General features: G+C 34.8%; 1 protein-coding gene across 1 annotated transcript; it reads right to left on the reverse strand.

Annotated features, from left to right (window-relative positions):
- Positions 1-22,389: 22,389 nt before the first annotated feature.
- LOC113718089 (F-box protein CPR1) lies at positions 22,390-23,523 on the reverse strand. Its single transcript, XM_027243009.1, has one exon. It carries the CDS (start codon positions 23,521-23,523, stop codon positions 22,390-22,392), a length of 1,134 nt encoding a protein of 377 aa, XP_027098810.1.
- Positions 23,524-24,704: the final 1,181 nt, after the last annotated feature.

The following is a 24,704-nucleotide window of genomic DNA, read 5'->3' on the forward strand; positions in this document are numbered from 1 at the left end:
TACTGACTTACTCGAATCAGGACTGCACTCGGTCGGATAGGTTGGAATCTTGGGACACAGTTTCGGTATACTCAAGTACTACCACTGGAGGGATAAGGTGATGGTCAGACAAACCGAGGGGATTCTGAAGTTATAAAGTGCAGTTGACCGAAATGGTTCCACTGGGATACCGTATCCTTCAATGTGTGTTTATTTTACATAATGATAACTGTTTCATACTAATGTGCCAATGTACGACCCTGAGCCATACCTGTGATATACTCAAATTACTTGTACAATGATAACTGTCTCATGTTAATGTGCCAATGTGCAACCTTAAATCATACATTGGGTATGCTCAAATTACTTGATTTATTAGAACTGCTAGAGTGTCTTGGAACCTCATTAGACTGTGTAACTCATTCCACGTTTTTGTTTTTCTTAACAGGGTTCGAGACCAAAAGTGCTCGTGAATAGTGCTAGATTATTTTCGGTTGGGGAAAACTTTAAATTGTATTACAGCAGATGGCTGTAGTAAATATTCTTTTTGGTTGTATTAAGCTTGAGAGCTGACTAATTGTAAGTATGAAGTGTTTTGGAGTACTTTAAATATATATATTGAAATTATTTGAAATATTTCTAGTTTTGAATTATGGATTGTACCGAGTCCTGACAAGAGTTGGGCAGGCGTCCCGTCGATACCCTTGAGTTCGCCTTTGGGAGAAGTGGGGGCGTCACAAATATCACCTGTGACAGCCCCACCTCTCCTCAGGACGAACACTAAGGATTAGTGAACTGCTTGTCCAACTCTCGCCAGGACTCAGTCGACTAATGAACTAGCAACCCAAGAAAACTAAAGGAATATCTTCGAAATAAAGGGTACAGACCATAATGAAAATATAATCGCCATGCCACTTCCCAAACTTAGAATATAGAGCTAAATATCAAACTTACAATTCCACACTTAATTTACTTAATATACGTCGAACTTACAAAAGTCAAAAGTAAAGTCTTCTAAACAAAAGGTTACAATTCAAAGTACAAGTTCAAGGTAAAGGTAAAGCTATGAAAGTTCTTGACCATAGGTCCATCATAGATCTGTAAAGGAAAACAAAAGGAGTGGGGTGAGCTAAAACTCAGTGAGATTCCAAATAAACATGTAAGCACATAGCCAATTAAAGGCATAATATAAACAAGTAAACACCGTATAGTACTATAACAATTTAATCACAGTTCAATTCAAGGATACAGGTGGCTTCCAAAAGCCAAATCCACTTAAGCTTGATCATACGATAATGTGTTGACTCTCCGTCAACATTTGCATTTAAAGAATATACTGTCCGTAGAACGCCACTTTCTCCAAATCCTGTCCACCAGTCAACCCCCTTACCGGGTCCGAACATCTCAAATAGTAATTAGGTAATACTTGAGTATACCAGGTTCCAAATTCAGTAAACAGTTCTCAGGGTTTATCAGCTTTCTCGACAAAATCCCTTACTGGCTCAATACAACCGACTCACCTATGAGGTTGAATACCCAAACATTCACAGTAGTTGATGGGATATCACACAAACAACACACATATAGTCAAATATAGAGTAATAACATCTTATAATATCAGTATATAGAGTCTCAGTGGAATCGAAGGAGATCGAGTGTGATAAAGTACACTCTCGCCTCAAATTTGTCAAAATAAATGTTTAGTTCAACCAGTCACAGATCAAGTATTCAGATATTTCACATAGACAGTTAACAGGCAATGGAACACTCACCTGTTAGAAAATGCAGAGTTCAATCGTCAAGTTCCGTGGTTACGTTCACCTCCGTTTCCCAATCCTAGGGCAACGAGTGAAAGTCGTTAATATTCTTAGTTCATTTTTCAACCCAAATGTTAGTTCATTAGGTGACCAAGTGGGTTGTTAAATGGACTCAAATCATCATGCAAGTTAGGCCCAAAATGTAGTAAAAGGTCATAAGAAAATGAGTTTGACAAGTGCAAGAAAGTTGAGTAAAAGAAAAATCTCATTCAAGTTCAAAAGTGTCTTCGCGGATAAAACAGTAGCGCACGCGCAGTTCAGGAAAAAGGCCATATCTCACTGTAGAAAAGTCGAAATTATGTGCCATTGGTAGCGTTAGAAACTAGACTTGAAGAGGTTTCCAACAGTATAAAATTAAAACTCTAGTTCCTCTCCTAGCAATACTAGTGGTTCGGAAACGTTGGCTAATTTTTCTATTCTGATCAGCTCAAAACCCTAACAAAGTTACCCTATTTCTTCTTGCCAACTTCACTCGTATTGGCTCAAATTCATCCAATTCATTCTCCTAAAATTCATATACAAGGGATCAAGTTATCTAGCACCATTGAAGCTTAAAATACAACACACAACATGATTAAATAAACCAAAACAATCAAGCCAACAAGGAAGAACCAAAATAGTCCACTAACTTGCCCAAAACAATCACTTTACTTGTTTCATTTTCATTTCAACTCACACCTAAGCTTAAACAAATGTTTAGCCAAGTTTCTTAGGCTTAATTAAGGTGCTATGAGTCACAAAAATCAAGGAGAAACCTCCACTCCATGGCCGATCAGCAAAGAGAAAACAAAACAGTCCACAAGTTTACATTCAGCTTCAACCTCCATCCTTTCATTATAGCTAACTCAAACAACATTCCAAGAGTTATCCCTAAGTTTAAAAGGATCCATAACATGTTAATACATCAAGAAAAGCCATAAACAAAGTTTAAACAAAATATCAAACACATGGCATGCTAAACATCCAACCCTACTTCCACTAATAAGGGCTGGCTCACCCCTATGAACTCCAAGAGAGTCGAGTTCTGGAACGGCCAGCACCCCACCTCCAGCAGTAACGTCCGCGAGGGATTTAGTCGCCCTATGCAGATCCTGTGTAGCGAGTGAGGCCATGGGCCAAGGGTCCGCCATGGCCTAGCCACCAGAGGAGAAGCGGACGAAGAAACCATAACTCAACTATAATGACCGCCTGTTACTTAAATGGCCTAGCCAGTTAATCATGATTAGATAAGCAAAAGTTGTAAATAACTTGTTCAAAATAATATCACAAAATAACCAAGTAAATATTACTAACAAGATATAGAAAGTTCATCCATAAGTCTAGGCATAAACTTTAACTAAACATGATAAAAACACAAATCCAAACTTGTATTATAGTTAAACATGAAATCAAATACAAGAGAGAAAGTAGTAGACGAGATATTACCCTTATCATATGAGATCAACTTCTCCATCTTGCTCCTTAATCTTCATCCAAATCTAACTATAAATACAAGAAGGAATAACTACACTAACTATACTAATCAACCCTAACTAATAAACTAAGGAAATTCTAGTGAATACTACATTTTTGGTGAGTTTCTCTAGCCTTCCAAAGTTACGAAAATGGTCTCCAAAGGCTGCTATTTATAGAGGAATTCAAGGTCAAGAAGAGTTGTTAAAGTTGATGTGAAATGCTCATTGAGATTCCCAAATGATGCTTCTACAAGTTCCATGCATCTCCTTTACAATTGCAGCCGAAATTGTTAGCTGGAAGTGAGTTGGAAAAATTGTATGAAAGCAAGGCAAGTTGATGAGCAATTTACAAAAAATAGGGGAGAATACGCGACCTCCAGAATACGCGACTTACGGTCGCGTATTGGTAGCTCGCGTTTCAATTCAACTGATAGTTTCTCAATAATGGAGATCAAACTAGCTCTTATGTAAAACATGAAAGTTGTAGCCCTTTGAGTTAGCTTTCCAATTCCTCAAGAATCATTCAATTTGGATATCTGCATACTGTGAAATGACCAAAATACCCTCAACCAGTCAGAGCTCTATTTTAGCTTTAGACAACAGAGTTGCACTTCTGTATTTTGACTTTTTGACAAGGAAAACGACTAAACTGGACTTAGATATCTTCATACTACATGTAAATCTATCTCTTAGATTCAAAATGGTATAAGAATCACCTCAATGCGATGCTTGTAACTCAAGATATAGCCAAAATACCATATGGTGTCAAAGCTGTGAAACTTGCTTCTTTTTATTCTTGATTGCATTTCCTCTTTTGCACTTCATATTCTCTTTTTATCACTTCAAACCATCATCAATCATCTAATTATCTTCTCAATTCATGCCATTTGATGATTGGATCCTTAAACCTATAAAAATATGAAGTTTTGCACTCTTAAAATCCATAGAAATGCAATTTTTAGACTTTAAACTGCAAAATACATATTTTCACTAAAATCCTAGTTAATTAGCTATAAAAGTAGTTAAAACACATCAAAACTAACTAATAAAACACATTTAAAACACGTGAAATATATACTTATCAAACTCCCCCACACTTGAACCATTGTTTGTCCTCAAGTAATAAGAATACACATCAACAATGATCCAAAATTTTGAAAATAAACATATGTGCACCATTTCATTTCCTCAAAACAAGGTAAATAATCATTATGAAATCATTCATTAATCCTCAAGTACTCATAATATCAAGTAAAAAAGAGCCAATTATACCGCCATTATAACAAGTTCAAGTCAATTTTTCATCCTTACCCAATTTCACAAGTAAGTCATACGGTCAATAAAAATGCTATCTAATCTCATGATCATCTTCTTATTCAACTTAAAGAGGGATTTATTCATATAATATAGCTAAATATTACTCAAGTTGTGAAAATGCATTTTTACGCGAAAATCGACATTTGTAGATGAAAACTCTCGGTTACTAAGTACAAAAACCATTGGAGTAGAACAACTTTTATTCTCTTTTTATTCTCTCTTTTTTTCTTTTTTTCTCATTTTTTTCAAAGTAAAAATAATAATTAGTCCCTCAAAAGCATAATCATAAGAGTAGTATTGCACTTATTGACCATATTTATTGCATAACTATGTAAAATCAAGTAAAGAGAAGAAATTTTATCAAATTTACAAAATGTAGGCATAATTTTCTCCACTTTGCAAGATATACTTTCCTATAAATGTACAAATTATAATCACATAATAATCATTTCCAACTTAATGAGAAAAGAAGTTTCCAAATCACATACATTTATTTCAAAAGTAGAAGGAATTTGAGTTACTAATGGTATGGAACTTGTTATCCTTTGATAAAATCGAAAAAATTTGAAACTTTTTGGGGCATTTTTACAAATTTTGGAAAAATTTTGGCAGAGTTTCCCCTTGTAAATAGACAAACTCCCTGCCAACAAACCCAAATTTAAACAATTTCTAAGCACAATAAAGCACAGGTCCAATGTTTGCAACCAACAAATCAATCACATACAATGCATATAATCTCAATTCTCCCCCCTCCCACACTTAACATGCACATTGTTCTCAATGTATAAAAAGAAAAACTAAAATAAAGAAAGTAATACTCCCCTAATATTGTGATTGACGTATCATGAAGTTTCACAAACCGTTGTCCGCTTATCTCCAAAACTTCATGAGTTCCATTGGATAACCATTAGTACTAAAACCTAAAATATAAAATGGCAAATAAACTAGGTAATGGTCAAAAGATACAAAAGTGATAAAGGCATGAAGAATATTTTGCAAATAACTCTTTGCCAAAGTCTCTCACATCATCACACCACATTTCCCAAACTCTTTAAACATTTAACACAATCATCACATTTATTACCTAGAATATGAAGTATAAGCATGTCTCCTTCTCTAGGTAATTATAACATCACCATATAATAACAAGATTAGGAGTAAAATGCAATCTAAGGAATATACATTATGCACATGTTCAATCTTACCCCTAAAATAACACTAAAATTGCTAAATTCTTCATATATTCAAAATTCATCATCCAATCAAGCTCTATATGAAGATTAAACAATCAAATTGGCTAAAAATGTCACTATCTAATGAATTTAGACATGTAAGCATCATGAACAAGTTACATTTTAACAATTTGAACCATTCAATTATGCTTAACAATATTCCAAGAGCAATTACTACATTGATCATAAAATAGGAATATGCATAAAGTGAAACATTGCATAGATTATCACATTCCTATATTTGATCATCTAAACATGCATAGAAATGTTACATAAGCATAATGGAACATATATACACCAACAAATAACATCACAAATTCACCATTCAAAGTGTATGGATAACTTCAAAAGATATACAAATGATGAATGTAAAATACCAAGTTAAGTTCAAGAAATTTACCTCACATTGATAGAGTGATGTTTGGTGATGCAAATGATGCAAAAAGCCTATGAAAATCACCCCATTTGACCTCCAATTGATGGATTAAGAAATTAAGAACCTAGCCTTCAACCAATTTTTGAGATGTTTTATGTGAATTCTAATCAGTTATAAAGGCTCTATGAAGGTCAAATGATGTTGGTTGGATGATTTCTTGCAACGAAAAGGTGTAAAAATAAGAATTTGTGAAATGTGTGTGATAGTGTGTGAGAATACGTGAGGTGAAGAAGGAAAAAAAAGAAGTGAAGAATGGAACTCACATTTTTCTCTTTAAAAAGAGGAACCCTAAAAACGTGACCATGAGCTAGCATTTTGGAGTCGTGTTTTTTGCTTTAATGATGCAGAAAGAAATATGCGGCTTCCATGAAAACGCGACCTAAAGTCATATTTTGATGCCGGCATTTTCCGTTTTATTGTTGCAGAATGGAATACGCGGTCCTATAAAACGCGACTTGAGGTCGCATATTTCTGAGCTTGCGTTTTCTTCATTCTGCAGTTTTTCTGCAGAAATTTCTTAATGTTTCAAAAATTATGGTTTTACCCCAATTACTCAAAATACATCTTAGGTCATTCTTTTGTCGAAATTATCAACGCATACACATGTAAAATAATCAAAACATGCATTTTAACCCTCTTTAACAAATTAAAAACAACTTTTACTCAAATCAAGGGATGGAGTTCCTTGATCGAACTTCGTCTTTTTCATCTCATTTGGCCACCATTGCTTCTATTTCCAATACCTACAAAAGAAAAACATCAAAATAACTCAAACACATAATTTAAATATAAAATCACACCAAAATAACATAAACTTAAACAAACATTGGGTTGCCTCCTAATAAGCGCTTCTTTATAGTCATTAGCTTGACTATTTTGCCTCATTTTTCAAGGAGGCCTGGTTAATGAATAATCCACCATTTTCGGTTGTGGTGGATCATTAAAAGGTGGTTTGATAGCAAAAGCCACATGATCGAATGATAAGAGAGATGGAAGAAGCTTACCTATCTCAAGTGTTTCGTAGATATTACCTTGAATATGCACCACTTGAGTACTCACCAAAGGAAATGTCATGAGGGCTTCTTGGGCAACAATACCTTTAGAACCTATACTTTCAACACACTCCTTAAGAGGGGTTAAAAATGAGTCGTTAAGGCTCACCTCTTGAGGTTCAAGGTTAGCTCCAAAGGTACTATCATGTGAAATGGACATTTTCTCATTGAAACACAATTGAGATTCATCATTTTCATCAAAATGCAATCCACTTTCACTTGCAACATGCTCACCATTCATGCTAGGGTCAACTTGCATGTCATTAGAGGAAATAACTACACAAAGCATGCAATTGTTCTTGTACTCTGCCAAAGTAAGAAGTTAATTTATCTATCATTTCCTCAATCCTAGCAAAACGATCGGTGGCCGTATTTGCTAGCTTTTCTATAGTTAATTCCCAAGATGGCTTAGAATTGTTAGCTAACGGTTCACTTTCTAATTCTGAAGGTGAAGGTGCATTAACTAACCTTTCTATTGCCAATTCCCAAGATGGTTTTGATTCATATTGGACACATTCGAGTGGATAATCATAAAAACATGGAGAATCACTATAAGTACATTAATTATCCCAACCATAAGCATAAGAATTGCCCCTATTAGCACCATATTGATCAAAACAAGGATTGTAATCCCCTAATTCATCATAATTATCCACATTTTGTACTTGCCTACATGTATAAGTAGCATGATAACCTCCGCACAAGTCACAAATCATATGATAAGAATTAAAAGCATTAACATTCCTCTTTTGTTCAAGCATATTCATAATGGTGTTCATTTGAATTTTTAACGTTATAACATCAAGTTTAACCTTTAAACACCTTAAACCATCTTCAAAAAACATACTTTCGGTAATTTCTTGGTTGCCTCTATTCCAGGAGTTTTGCACTTGGTAACCGTTTGTTGCCGATCTTTCACTTCTCAAACATTGTCCCCTCATGTTTTCTACTCTCCTTGAGTTCCTAAACTTGTCTTCAAAGTTGCTCAAAAATAAGTTTAGTAAAAAAAAATATATGACTCGACAAATACAAAAACAAGACACTAAACACAATATAAAAGACTCAACAAGACTCTAAACATAACAAACAAGACACTTGACATAACAAAAACAAGAAAAACAAGTAAAAATGTCTAAATCAATAAAGTTATTCTTAGCACTGATATTCACAAATCTTCCCAGGCAACGGGGCCAAAAACTTTGACGAGTGCGAAGTATACATATACAATTAGCTCATCCATAATCAAATTTTATATTTATAAATCCAAAATACCCCACACGCGATTTTTCGCAAGTATACGAGTCGTGATTGAGCATAGGGTATTAAGATTCGAACCCACAGGGTGGGTTTTTAATTATCAGTGATTTTCAAACTCCTTTATTATTTATACTATCACACATGCAAAAAATTGAATCTACACTATAAACATGAAGTAAAAGTAATAAAATTAACACTAGAAAACTCCTAGAGGTAGGGGTGGGCAAAAAAACCTGAAAACCCTAGAGACCCGACCCGATCCGCACCAAAAAATAGGATATCCGATCCGATTTCTATCAACAGATCAGATAGGGTCGAGTACCCTAAACATTCGGATACGGTTACGGATCATAAAAATAAAAACCCGTGGGTACCCGACCCGGTGGTATAATATATAAATATTAAAAATATAGGGGCAATTGTATAATATCTTAAGTTTTTAACCCCAAGGTCCCTAACCTAAATGATTCCATCAGAGTTCAGCGGCCGACACTCTTCAGTCTTCACTTTACTTTGTTCTTCTCCTTCTCGAAAACTCCCTCTCTCCATCTCTTTTGATTTCGATTTCTGCAAGCCTCAAGCAGACGATTCAATAGAGACTCCTCATTAGACATCATCGACATGTACTACTACTTATGATGTAGTATCTATCTACGGTTGGCATATTTTTGCTTCTTTGCTTTGTAGTCTCAGTCAAGTTTCGTTAACTTTTTTTTTCTGTCAGAAGAGTCAATTTCCGTTAACTTATTTTTAGTAGTAGCAGTAGTAGTACACTGTTTTCTGGATCCATGGCAACTTCTTCTCTGCAAGAGGCGCGTGCATGTTTTTTTGAATCCTTGCGTCAGTTTTCCATTTTTTTTTATTTTACTAATTGGTTTGCTTTGCAGAAATCCCCTGTTTTTTTGTTTTGGTCCTAAATATCATATTCCAGTGGCCAAATAAATGCGTCAACAGCTTAACTCAGTTGTGTTGTTTAGTTGGAGAGACATAAATTTGCCATTTGATTAATACAAACGTTTAAAATTTGACTGCACCATAAAAGTCATTAGTCTCTAACAAAAAAAAGTAAGCTCAAAATTATTTTTTTAGCTGCGCATATGGTAGAGAAGTGAGATTTTCATTTGATTTGTTGTTTGAATGCTGCTATTGTCTTTGTTTTGGCTGGATTAATCACGTACGGCAGGTTCATCTTACAAGAATTTGAATCGGCAGGTTCATATACAAGAATTTGCATTCATTAAATAGGGGCGGGTACCCTATGACCCGCCCCTATTTTTTCGGGTATCCGAGAATCGGGTACCCAATGATTAGGGTCAAAAAATAGCGATCCGATATGTTGGGGTCGGATCAGTCAATTGTCGTTCGGGGCGGGTACCCGACCCGTGCCCACCCCTACCTAGAGGTATAGAATTCCTTACTACTCTTGCAAGTGAAGTTACCGGTTAAGTGCATGCTATTATCTTGGCAAGTTATGGCGTAATTTCCTAATGTATATGAAACCTACTCTCGTAGTGAATCAATTATACTTATAACTAAACCATACCCACTCTCGTGGTTATGAAATTAACTACAAGTTCATTCTTTCTATGAAATTACATGAAACAAGTCACTAAAGCCACATAGGTACTCCTCTACTCTCGTGACTGAACTCCCTAGGTTTATCACTTCTTTGAACTAGTGTTAAATTCCAATTTTCATTGCAAATTTAACATCTTTAGATAATCACAACTAACGGCCAGTTAATCATGATTAGATAAGCAAAAGTGATAAACAACTTGCTCAAAATAATATCACAAAATAACCAAGTAAATATCACTAACAAGATATAGAAAGTTCATCCATAACTCTAGGCATAAACTTTAACTAAACATGATAAAAACATAAATCTAAACTTGTATTATAGTTAAACATGAGATCAAATACAAGAGAGAAAGTAGTAGAAGAGATATCACCCTTGTCATATGAGATCAACCTCTCCATCTTGCTCCTTAATTTTCATCCAAATCTAACTATAAATACAAGAAGGAATAACTACACTAACTGTACTAATCTATCCTAACTAATGAACTAAGGAAATTCTAGTGAAGACTATATTTTTGGTGAGTTTCTCTAGCCTTCCAAAGTTATGAAAATGGTCTCCAAAGGCTGGTTTATAGAGGAATTCAAGGTCAAGAAGAGTTGTTAAAGTTGATGTGAAATGCTCCTTGAGATTCCCAAATGATGCTTCTACAAGTTCCATGCATCTCCTTTACAGCTGCAGCCGAAATTGTTAGCTAGAAGTGAGCTGAAAAAATTGTGTAAAAGCAAGCCAAGTTGATGAGCAAGTTGCAGAAAATAGGGGAGAATGCGCGACCGCAACTCGCGTTTTCACTTCTGCACATTAAGTACCATTTCAACTGATATTTTCTCAATGCTGAAGGCCGAACTAGCTCCTGTGAAAAACATGAAAGTTGTAGCCCTTTGAGTTAGCTTTCCAATGCCTTAAGAATCATCTAATTTGGAGCTCTGTAGACTGAAAAAATACCATCAACTGGTTAGAGCTCTGTTTCAGCTTTCGACAACAGAGTTGCACCTTTGTATTTCGACTTTTTGACAAGGAAAACGACTGAACTGGATTTCGATGTCTACACACCAAATGTAGATATATCTCTTATTTTCAAAATGGTAGAAGAATCACCTCAATCCAATACTTTTCGCTCAAGATATAGCCAAAATTGTGAGGACTCGTAAAAATTATTATTTTTCGACTCCTATTTTTGCTTATTTAATTATTTATCTGAATAATTGCTCTGATTATTATTTTCTAACCTTATTAGACTTAAATACATGGAGTTATGACTTCATTATATTTTTAAAGCGACTCGTTTCAAAAATTAATTTTTGGAAGCTCAATTAATGAAAATAGTGAAAACGTGTTTGAAAATTTTAGCCAATTGGGAGTACAATACGCTCGGAAAATTGGAGACATGTACAATGGTCCTAAAATAGGTAATTTTAGGTTTAAGTACTCAAGTGATAATTAGTGGTATGATCGTTATAAGAATTTCTCGAAGGTTTCACTCTATCGCGCCTAAATTGGAAATACGCGTTTTCACGCGCGCGATTAATTGAGGGACTTTAGACCCTTATTTTGGGACAATTAAGAGTGAATAATATTTGTATGAATATAAGTGTACTAGAGGTTTAGTGCACTAGTGAAACGAACGCGAGAGGAATTGAGCACGAAACGCGCGCGCACTACACTATTCAAAGTTGACTTTTGTACACACAAGCTACCATTCATTAAGCTTCTCTAAGAAGCTTCAAAAAAATCAGTTTCCCTCTCTCTCTTCCTCACCGAAAACTGCCGGCCACCACCCTCCTCTCTCAAGACTCCATTGCTCTTCATTTCTTCTTCACAAAACCTCACAAAAACTCTCCCAATTCACACAAAAATTGGAGAACACTTAACTCTACACTAGAGGATCATCTTAAGCTATAAAGGAAGGGAGCTTTCACGGTTTTTCTTGGACAAAAGGAGGGCCAAAATTTCTGGTCTTTGCACACCAAGGAGGTACATAATGATCAACTCATAGAATCTTATCTTGTGGAAGTTATATTGCATGATTAAGCTCTAGTATGCCATTGGTTAGCTTGTTTATGGTGTAAAATGAAATGGGTGGGCTCTATGAACTCCCACCTTTGTCTTGAGGGCTGATCTCATGCTTGATGATGGATTTAAAGTTGGTTTAGTGCTCAAAATGGTAGATTAATGGTGTATTCTTAGTATAAACCTCAAGGAGTGCATGGGGTAAAAAGTTCCGATTCTGCCCCTGCTTTGAACGTACCTATTTCTGCAGAATTTTGGGGATTTAATGGCTGGTATATGATGTTTATATGTTGTATAGATGGTGTATAAAATTTCATTGAAAAATGTTGAGATTTGGTTGGTCAAATGGATTAATTTCGTGAAGCTAGTAAATCTGGAAAACTGTTCCCGTAATGCTCAGACAGCTCGCTTTTTTCATCCATAACTCTGTACTCCGACGTTGAAATCGAGTGCTGTTAGTAGCATTTGAAACTAGACATTCCCAGCTTTCCAACGGTATAAAATACAACCCCAGATTCCATCCGAGCAGCCCGTACCAACCATTTAAAGGTGACTGTTCTGTTTCTCTGTTTTCCTGGAACGAAGTTCAGAAGCTGCAACTTGAGGCTCAAATTTGAGCTAGTTGTGTGCTGAATTTCAAAATGATTTCTTCTGAGAAATTGAAGCTTTACGAATGTTTTTTCCAATTCCACCAATCATTCTCAATTCAGAGCTGAATTGAGTGATTTGTGATCAAAATACGGAACCTGCCCTGTTCTTGAAAACCCTAAATTCTAGGCAGATTTGATACTTGACTTGGTGTGAACTTGTCAATTGAATTTCTTGGAGATAAATACTTACCAAATGTACCATGAATGTTCCTTAGGCTTTGCCTACACAAATGAACCAAGTTTGAAGGATTTTCTAGGCCAAATGTTTGGAAATGAAGAATGAAAAACTCAAGACAGTTTGGCCTTAGGAATTTTTCGAAACTTTAGTTGGTTGGTTGACTACCTTTCAGAAAGCATTTTTCAATGAAATTAGATAGAGGGATGCCATTTATATAGGAGTATTATACTACCAAATTTTGTACCAATCCAAGTCCATTTCGATACCTAACTAAAGTCCCAAAGTCGGAAACTCAAATCTGGAAATTTGTTCAACAGTTTCAAATTTTCCCAAACTTTGAGCTACCGTATCTAGGTGCTCGAAACTCCAATTCTTGATCTGCTTGTTCTGTTATAAACCTTACTTATAACTTTAATTGAGTTACAAATTTCAGAGGCTGGTTCGGAACGTGTGAATTTTGCCGGATTTCCAAAGTTAGCGAAAAACCAACCCCGACACAACCTTGAATGCCAGGAAACAGTAACTTTGAGCTCATTTTTGAGTATCTTTCCTTTAGAATCATGGAAAAGTGTCTTCTAAGAACTTTTAGTACTTTCAAAGAGGTTTCCAATGGCACCAAGTTTTCCAATTTTTGACATGTAGAATGTGAGATACGATTTTTCAAAGTATCGTATCAAACCTGAAGTTTTTCCAAATTCCAAGGGAAGGGAGTTTTCAAGTACTCCTTATTCTTTCAATATTTCTTGAACGTTTTATACTTGATTTCCCAAAATGAAAACTCGATTACCCGTGTACTTTAAGAAACTCCATTTAAATTTCGATTTACGAGTAATTGAGGTTCGTTTTCATGAAATTTCCTTAGATTGTACTAGTGTACAATCTACCTTGATAATTGAGATATATGAGTGATACTTCACTATTATTTGCTCAGGCGCACACGAGGACCCTCAAGAGGATCCCACGGTGAACGCTTAAATTTCGGTTGAGACTACTTACTACTTGGTGAGTGTCAAGTGCATGTTTACTTGAACTCCTGTGAACTAGATACATGCTTGTCTTGCTTAATCTACCTGGTTTTGATAAAATGGAGTCGAGTGTGTACTTTATCACACTCGTACTCATTTGAAATAATTGATTCATGCTTGGCCTGACTTGCTAGACTTACATATCCTGAATTACATGCTTGGACCTGTCAAATACTTGTATACATGACTTGGTATGCTATGAGTGCATACGTCGTTGGAGTGAATCTCCTCGACATTTACATGTACATGGGGGACGCCCAAACTCATAGGCCAACCTTGGAACTCGAGCCGGCATGGGTTTGGTCGGGAACCTCGGTGAGCCATGAGATTCACATGATAAGCTTGATCTATTGAGAGATCTTGCTCGGCATACTCGTGGAGTATCGCCTTATAAATGTTGTGCGGGCCCGGAGCGGTGTACGGTGGACGGATGGGAAGTTAGTGGAGTTCTACGGATTAGAAATACCGACCCGGTTGACGGAGTGTCATCGCGGGGAGGTATACGAATGTCATCGACGCAGCAAGTGGAACTTAGCTCCTGAGAGCTACTATATCCTTGAATTGTTTCTGTTTACTTTCACTGGCTTTATTAATTATTTGTAATTATCTCTTAAACTGTTATTTGGGACTGTTATCTAGACTACGTGCTTGCATGTGTGTTCTTGGCCTCACGAGCGTTTTGCTCACCTTGTAGATTTGTTTTCCTTAGCAGGATTGAACTCGGAGATGTATTGGAGAAACTCTCCTGATGTACTTTTGTTTAGGATTTCTATTATATTTTGGCTATGCGCTCGGTTTTGAGTTGTACTTTTGGAATTGAAATACAACATTTGGGGCGTGATGTATATTTGGGATTTATGATGTACTTTGAACACCCGTCGTGCGGGTTGGATAATGGATGACTATTGTTCAGCTTGAACGCTTCCGCATTTACTGTATTTAAGTTATTTACTTGTGTTGTGTAGACTGGTAATAAGCATGAATGGAATTGCTTGAGTCCTGGCGAGAGCTAGGCAGGCGTCCCGCGGATACCCTTTGGTTCGCCTTAGGGAGAAGTGGGGGCGTCACAAAAATATCATATGGTGTCAAAGCTGTGAAACTTGCTTCTTTTATTCTTGATTGCATTTCCTCTTTTACACTTCATATTCTATTTTTATCACTTCAAACCATCATCAATCATCCAATTATCTTTTCAATGCATGCCATTTGATGACTGAATTCTTAAACCTATAAAAACATGAAGTTTTCACCCTTAAAATCCATAGAAATGCAATTTTTACACTTTAAACCACAAAATGCATATTTTTACTAAAATCCTAGTTAATTATCTATAAAAGTAGTTAAAACACATCAAAACTAACTAATAAAACACACTTAAAATACATAAAATATATACTTATCAATCTTGAAGAGGTTTGTTCTTCATTGGTTCAGCTTTCTCAACTCTTCTTTTTTGGCCTTGTCAATATGAATTGTTGCATGGAACCTTTGTGTTTTGTTGCTTATTTCTTCACGATGAACTAGATATTTTGCATAGGGAATTGATGAAAATAATGGAACCTTGAATATGAGTTGTGTGTGAAGTATTTTTGTTAGATCTTGTATTTGTTAGTCCATTTGTTCTTGCTTTAACATTTGTAATTACTTGATCACCAATTACAAATCATTTAGTTGTTGTTAATCAATAAAATTGATTAATAATGATGGAAAAAGAATAAATGGAACTGAAGAAATAGACACATGAGAATAGTGATATACTTGGGTGAATTTTCTTGTTGCATTTCATGAACTATATGAACTAGCATTTATATCTTCATCACAAGAATAAGGAAGAATGATGCTAGTTACAATCAATTCTTCATGAGAGTGAGTCTTGATTAATGTTGGAAATGAATCCTTAACAAGACAAGAGTAATTAGTAAGAAAATGGTCATTTCACTTGTATTCTTGACCATTAGTGGAATCTATACCCTAAAACTTTGTATTTGATAATTTTTCCTTAAGGTTTTCATCTTCAAATTTAGCTTACAATTCTAGTTTGTTTGACATAATTGTTATTTATTGCCTAATGTGTTTGTTGTCTAAATAATACAGTGAAGTAAGGACCTAGTAATTGAATTTCAAGATCTCTGTGAGATTTACCCTTATACTCCTTATATTATAGCTACAACCTGCATACTTGTAGATAACGGAAGTATTTGAAATTAAATTTGAGTACATATTTGAAACCCGTCATACTGCAAGTTGAAATATACCGATTGGTTCGTAATTAATCTTCAGACATGGTAGAACAGTTTTGTAGTTTTATACTTTCCATATATTAGCAGTATATATTTGCACACATTTTCACAATTTGACATGAAATGAATTACACTTTGGATTTTCTTTTCCTAAAACGTTCGGTTCATTTACCTTTTAAATCCAAGAAAAGGTCCAATTCTGTAAAATATTAACAAAGAAACATGAACCAACAATTCACCCAGTTAGTAGTTCATGTAGACTTCCTTATTATACATATTTGAGTTCAATCGACGTAATCTTCAATGGATGATCAAGTTTCCTACTTGTAATTTGGTCTTGGCTCTCCAAATCTGTAGCTTAGAGAGGCAGGAAAGAAGTAAAAATTGGAAGATTAGAAAAAGAAATCTAAAGTGTATCATTTCCCCTAAGTTGAAATTTTTAAAATTTCCACATCAATACTTAATTTCTTAGCATTTTCATGTTGAACCCCAAATTTTCCTTTTGTTCCTCCATGACCACAATAATAATAGATGCTTAAGAGCTGGGAGTTACAATCATCTCAAAGCTTGAAATTACAAATTGATTAATAAAACTTGTTCATGTTACAACCAAATAATGTCAACCAAGAACAGGAAAAGTTCTATATAAATTGGACAATGCTATGTTAGTATGGAGCATAGATTAATTCTAGCTTTCCTCGTGCTAATTACAAACTTAAAATTATGAAACATTTTTGTGTGGGGGAGGGGGGAGGGAGAAAGCCTTATGGAATCATCAATATCAAGAGAAGAGAGGGAAATTTCTACACTTCTTTAGATCTGTGGGTTACATTAAACAATAATGTTATTACTTAAAGTGGTCAGACAAAGAAGCTATAATTTAGGGTAGAAAGGTTTGCAAATCTTTCAGCTTCTTAGTAACCCATAAGGAATAGTTAAAGGACCCAAAAACAAAGAATTGGGATGGCTCTCTCTTTTTTTCTTTGTGGGCATTTTGGGGGGGAGAGGGGGTTGGGCGGCGCTATTGTGTGGTTGCAATTTCGAATATATTAAAGGGTCTATTTGGTTGCCGTGTTTATTTACCTAGTTTTTAATAAACAAGTTTTTTACAATTTTATCTATAATAATTCTCTAAAAACACCTCCACAATTTTTAATATACACATCCTAACATATCTGAAAATACACAAATTTTTTCCTTTCTTTCCCTTCTTCATCTTTTTCCCCCTCCTTATTTTCTCTCTTAGGGGATTGGGAAAGGGGGGTAGAGACGAAGGGAGAGGAAGGAGGAGTAGGGGAGAGAGAAGAGGTGTGAGGAGGAGAAGGGAGAGAGGGAGGGAAAAAGAGAGAGAGAGAGAGAGGGAAGGGTGAGGTGGTGGCGTAGTAGCCGACGGCAGGGAGGGAGGAAGGAGGAAGAGCTACGGTGGTGTGGGGAGGGAGGAGAAAAAGGAAAAATAAAAAGAAAAAATATTTTTTTTCTCTAAACCCTAAAATACACAAATTTTTTATAAAATTTTTACAATAAGCTACAATAAAATTTGATACAAATACCTCAAATACTCACCATCCAAACGGACACTAAGATCTAGAAAGAAATCTCAATAAATAAAAAAAATATGCCCAGGATGGGAGGAGGTTCGTGGAGGCAATAAATAATAACTAACGATAATGTAACATACAAATGTAAACCATGGACACCAAAATATTGTCTTCTATCAGATTGAAGTTCCAATAAATTACCTTTTTTTTTAAGCAGAGTTTCATAATCTTATTGATAAGTATATATTTTGCATGCTTTAATGTATTTTATTACTTAGTTTTTGGTGTATTTTAGTCATTTTTAAAGGTAAATAACAAGGTTTCTACCGTATTTTGCATTTTGTAGTTTATGTAACAAAAGTTGCATTTCTATGGATAAAGTGGTAAAAACTTCATAATCTTGTAGGCTTTAATGATTCAATCATTAATTGGAATGAAATGAGAAGTTATTCAGATGATTCTTAATGATTTCAAGTGACATGATGTGCAATATGATAAAAAAATGTAAAATACAATCAAGTAACAATGAAGAAAAGATTGGCTGTCCTAACACGTTATGGTACTTTGGCTATAATTTGAACTATAAGAATTGGATTGAAATGGTTCTTCAACCATTTAAAGACAAGACAAAGAGCTACAACTATTATAAGACATCGAAGCCCAATTCAAAGTTTCGAGGATCAAAAAACCAAAATACAGTCATGCGTTTTTGCTATCAAGATGTAAACTAGGGTTTTGACTAGTTAGGAAAATTTCTATCAATTTTCATCTTGCAAATGTCCAAATGATATGATTCATAATGTATTAGAAAGTTAATTCAAAGGACTATAATTTTCATGTTGTGCAAAAGTTAATTTAGCTTCCATCATTAAGAAATTCGCAACTCAATTTGATGCAAAAACAAAACAATTTCCAAAATCATGTCAGAAGTGTCAAGCCTGCAATAAAGCATTGAAAATGTGGGTCAGGTCGAGGTGGGTCTAAAACATGACCTGACCCATGTTTCACCCACGTTTTCACTTGTGTTTTCTCTTTACAGCTCTGCAACTTGCACAAGAAGTTGTAGCTTGTTAACACATGTTTTGTGACCATTACAATTCAATATTGATTGTTTTCCGTACATGCCTCCGCTGTCTTGCATTTTGATTCTACAAAACAAAAGATTCACATTATTATATACCATTCGAGTCCTGCTAGAATTTGTATTCAACATTGACATCCCTTTTAACATATATTCATTTCCGTACAGTAAGGCGTAGTACTCCAACTTCACGTGATACCAAATTTCATATAAATAGGTGACGAGTACAATAATATAAACATGCCACTTTTAAACTTTACTTCTTTCACAAAATTGATAATTAAATTAAATCTATGGTGAATGTAATACATGTCATTTCTTACTCTTTTCCTGACAAGTGTTCATTTTACCTAATAATTTTTACATATTTTAGTTCATTTATACTTAATTTTGAGATCCTAAGACAATATGAATGACCCTTTTTGGCAATATTTGATGCTCTTGAATAACTTTGAGAAGGCTTGTCAATTCATCTCATTTTACTTGTTAAAGTTTATTATTTTTGGTAGGAATGAAGGAGTAAGGACAATCCGGGGCTGTTTACAAAACGCCATTACCAGATTGGATGAGAGTATACGGGGGCGGCCGGACAGTGAATTTCGAGTCAGATACCAAACCGGATACCCACTAAAAAAAGTGTTAAACAGTGTATGACATCGGATTAAGGGAGTAAAACCAGATAATCGCGTCAGATATTCATCAGAGAGTTTTCCGAAGAAGAGTGTTTAGCAGTATACGGCGCCAAATAGTAAAATTCGTTTCGGATACCGCATCAGATACTTAAGCGGGAAAAAATTGCAAGTTCTGCAACTTGAAGCCAACTTTTCATCATTCTTTTCTGCAGTGGTTGTGACATTTTGGTAGCTATTTTTTGGGGCAAAGACATCAGCTTTTATTAACTTTTGTCAACTTTATATCATTCCATTTCACCTTTTTGGCTCTTCAAGACAAAAGAGACTTTGTGTGGAAGATTCATGAGATTTGAAAATTATAAATAAAGGAGCATTTAGTCTTAGGACAAGCTTTTAGTTCTAGTTAGTTTTAAAGAGGGAGAGAGTTTTGGAACAAAAGGAAGAAATAAAAAAGTTTGTGTCTTCCCTTTGAGGCAAGACAGAAACCCATAACATTTGTGGCTTTCTTCTTCATTTCTTTTAGTTTATGGGACTAATTTAGGTCTTGTGTTATACATCCATTCTTGTAAAAGCTGAATAAGGAAAAAGATTGGGATGTAAAAGGGGCACTCTGGGAGGCTCTAATGACAAGGGTTATCCTCCTCTCCAAACTCTTTATCTTGTTCTTACTTCAATGTTTAGTGAATTTTTTAGTTTGGATATTATGCTGATGTTGTAGTTTTAAAATTTATGCCTTGGGTATTTGGATGAATTATTTATGATTGCTATTTGTTAATTTTTTAATTATCTTGGGCTATTATCTTGATTAAGTTATTTAGCACTTTTGCTCTCAAAATCATGATTAACTCGCCATTAATTGTTATAATCTCAAGATGTTAGATTTGCAATGAAAATTGAAATTTGGCACTAATTCATGGAAGTGTTAAATCTAGGGAGTACACTCACGAAAGTAGATGTGCAATTTTGTGGCTTGTTTTTTAGTAATTTCATAGAAGTAAATGAGTCTGTAGTTAATTGCATAACCATGAAAGTAGATATGAGTTAGTTATAGGTATAGTTGGTACACCGATAAAAGCAGATAGCATGTATATAAGGAAATTATGCTATAGTTTAGTCGAGATTTTAGTATTTAATTAGTCGAGAAGTTGGACTAGCATGAGTAGATAGGGATTCCATGCATTAACAGAGGAGCTTTCCTTTGTATTTTTCTACACATTAGTAGTTTAGATTTTTTTGGTTTAATTTGTTGATAGTCTAAATAATAGAGAAACTTTAGCAGTATCGGTAGTTGTCCATCTTCTCTGTGGGTTCAACCCTAATTAGCCTATTCTCACTCGCGACCCGTGTATTTGTGAAAAATCGCATGTGAGGTAGTTTAGAAAATTATAAATTTAAAACTTAATCGTAGATTAAGATTTATTGTTGTATGCATATCCCGTGCACGTCATTCCCCTTTGAAAATTTGATAATTAAATTAAATCTTTGAACTTAGTCCTACCAAAGAAAAAACAATGGAGTAGTAGGAAAAAAACATTCCGGCTACGGAATCAATAATAGGATTTAAAGTCCTAAAGAAGGCTTATGTGTTGATTATCCACCATTTTCTCCCACTGCCTTACTCACAAAGTCACAATAAAACTCATCAGTGGAGGAAAACTGTTTACTATTTCATCTGGACAAACTGAAAATCTAATCTTTGCATGTCTGTTTACTATTTCATTTCATACCCCTAATATATTCACAATCATCCCTACAAAAAAACCACTATCTTTTTTTTTTAATGTCGTACTCTTGAAGTAAATAAAAGAAATAGAATAGCATACCACTATGGCATAGACATTTCCAGCACTTTATTTCATCACAGTTTGGTTGGTTACTTTCTTCCAATTCTTTGCTCCCTTATAATTTCTTTCGATTCTTTCTTCCACATTTACATATATGAAAATTATGTCCTTACACGGATTTTATTTTCTGTCACTTTCCTATATTAGCATTTAAAATATTATTATGACGCAAAATCCATGTCCATAACGGAACAAATAGTCAAATAGTGACCCAAAAGTTCGTGAAAATAATTAAGCAAATAATTAGTTGCATAAAAAAGTGACTATTTTGCAGTTCGTCAAAATTAATCAAACAAGGAGGTGCATATCCCGCCGCATAATGCAAGACCCAAAGACAACATTTTCCTCTGACATTGATAATTTATCTAATTATTTAAAAAACATAAACATGGGGAGGTCTTATCCAAATTTAATAAACATAAACATGGTCTTTATCCAAATTTAATAAACATTACTTACCTTCTCTTCAACTTGGGGAGGTCTTAATTGTTGATTTTCTGCTACTTTTCTTCCATACCCATGTGGTGGATCCTTTCCTCGTGTTCCTTAAGGTTTACAATTAATTTTTTTTTTACAATTTATGCGTTCCCAACAACCTCTTCAATTCATTTAATTTTTTACAGCTTAGCGTTCTCAGCAACCTCTTCAATTCATTTAATTTTTTACTGCTTATTTCCTAAGGGAGGACCGCAAATTCTCAGGACGTTCACAGTAAAATAAAAGAATATGCTCTTTAGATTCTTTCCAGCAGGTTCAAATTGTATATACTTACAAACTTCACTTGTTGGTATTTTTTTGAGATTCTCTTATCACAGTCTAAATAACCGGAATGTAGACTTGTACAATTTTCTCAGCAAAAGTACTCGTGAATCTTGTGAGCACAATTGTTATAAAACATCAAGATTTGTTGAAAATTTTTGAACATTAAACTTATAGGTTGCAAAATGAAACAATACCATCTAAACACAGCTTTTGATGTGCTAGAAACAGGTGTTTTCATTAGCAACAAAACCTTCAACTAAGAATACATTGTGCATAACAGCAATAAAAGCAGCTCATTCTGAAAATCTAATCAGTTCCTAAAGGCCTAACAAGGCTTGCAATACATGTACATGATGATTGAAAGTAACTCGCATCGCCCCTAATGGCTAAATCACTAATGCATTTTGTTTCAAGATCATGAAGAATGAGCTTTTCTCCGTCAATCTGCAAAAGCAATTGCCTCTTGTTCTTTGACAGAGCTAGAGGCGTTAAGCTCCGAAATTTCGAACCTAAAGGCATTGTAACAGAAGTTAACTTGGCCCAAGATTTGTCCACCCCGTACTCTTCCATTACCCATAAATCAGCAGCATATCTTCCATTTACTTTATAATAGGGCACTAGACAAAGGCATCCATTCAAGACCCTCAGGTTCTGGTGAACAAAATTTTCAAGATACCTTGGACAAGGCAATTTCCGGAATTCTTCACTGCTAAGATCAAAGGAAATGATGTAACTAACGCCATTCAATCTCCTTTCCTTCATGAGCCAATGTAATGCACCATTGGCAAGTACACAATCTACAGTGCAATAGCAGTCATAGTCGGACACCTTAAACAGAAAATGCTCCGTCCTTCTCCATGTGTTCATCTTTAAGCTATAAACAAAGACTTCATCACACCAGCTCAATCGATCTGTATCAAATAGACTTGTAGAGCTAATCCTGTTCAGCACTTTGTAGTCATCATTCACGCGGTCATACCCGAACCCGAGAAGAAAAGGAGCTCGACCATACATGGAATTTTCAACTGGGAAAGAGGGTAATTTCCAAGACTTTTGAATCCATGGATTCCACAAAACAATTTCACGTCTGTAAGGATACCTCAAGCAGAGGAGGCTATTGCAAGATCCTATCAAACGAACTTCATTGCCAGAGTAATCCAAAGGGCAGTTGAGCTGTTTGGCGATTCCACTAGTTCTAGAGCTATGAGCTTCAAGATCCAAATTTAAAGTGTAGAAGGTGTTTTGTTTCAGGCCAATAATTTGGATCCCATTGGAGGAATTTGCTTCTTGGTGGGCTCTGTGGAGATGCATTTTGATGAAGTCTGAGCTATCAATTAAAGCGCGCCATGATTTTGAAACGCACCTGGATCGTAGCAGAGAATCACATGGTAACATCAAAAGCACATTGGCAAGCAAATGGCACGGAATGTAATCTGACATTCTTGCGATTTTTGGAAAGAGGACCTTAGCAACTGTGTCCTGCAGAAGCCAGGTTGCTCCAAATTATGGAGAATGAACTTTTTTGGCTCAAACGAAATGATATTGTAAATTTAACCCTTGATAGGTAAGCATATGGCAGCTTTCAATTATTGAGGCCAAGGGAGGATTCCATGTGCTTAGATTCCTATACATAGAATAGTAGATTAAGGCAAAGTGTTATAATTGAATGTGTCCAGACTTTGGTCATCAAGTTAGGTCGGCATCAATATGAACCGTGAACGTTAAGGAGAGACACTAAGTGAGTGAGGAGTGAAAAAAAATAAGTAATGAATGAAGACGAGAGATTATGTAAAATATAGTGAAAGAAATATCTATTTTCAAAGAGAAAAAGAAAACAGTTGCTATCTTTGGATAGGAAATTATTTAAAATATTATTCTATATAATTACTATAGTATTTTTTGTAATATGATATATTTGAAATAAAAATATAATTAAAAAATAAAAATATGTGTTAAAAAAATCATATTTGTGATGTAAGTAAATAATATTTTTTTTTGCCAAATTATTCCTGTCTAAACACGCCTACTAGTGTTGGAGAGTCGTGTTTGGAAATCGAAACAGGCCAATGTTTCAAAAAAAGTGGGCCCATTGGTGGTTTTGAATAGGTACGAAGCCCTATCCAATCCGATAACACGCCATCTTTTAAGTGGTCGCCAGCGAAATGCGGCGTTTGTGGATATTGTCGGCCCCACAAAATATACACACCTCATCTAAGAATCTTTTGCCAAAATAATCTTTTTTCAAAAAATATTCTTACAATGATATAACTCCAAATTTTAGAAAAAAAATGTAGTTTTGATACCCAAATTATGACAAGTGAGTAGTTTTAATCTCCAAACTTTGGATAAAAACAATTTTGGTATCCAAACTTTCAATATTTGAGCACATTTAGTACCTTGACAATTTTTTTCCAAAATATTATCGGAAAGAGTCACATGATAGCTGCATGTCCGACAACTATTGTATAAAAATATCAAAAAAATGTAAAATATCCTTCTGACACTAAATACTAAGAAAGATATTTTAAAAACTTTAATCACTTGCCTAACTCTACTCATCTTATTTCTTTTCTCCTTATTTTGTTGTATTTCATCTTCACCTTAGCATCAGAAAGATATTT

Source organism: Coffea arabica, chromosome 11e (genome assembly GCF_036785885.1).
Source record: "Coffea arabica cultivar ET-39 chromosome 11e, Coffea Arabica ET-39 HiFi, whole genome shotgun sequence".
Lineage (NCBI taxonomy): Eukaryota > Viridiplantae > Streptophyta > Magnoliopsida > Gentianales > Rubiaceae > Coffea > Coffea arabica.

Coding starts and splice junctions, on each gene's coding strand:
- LOC113718089 (XM_027243009.1), bottom strand. CDS start 23,523: ATGTCAGATTACATTCCGTGCCATTTGCTTGCCAATGTGCTTTTGATG.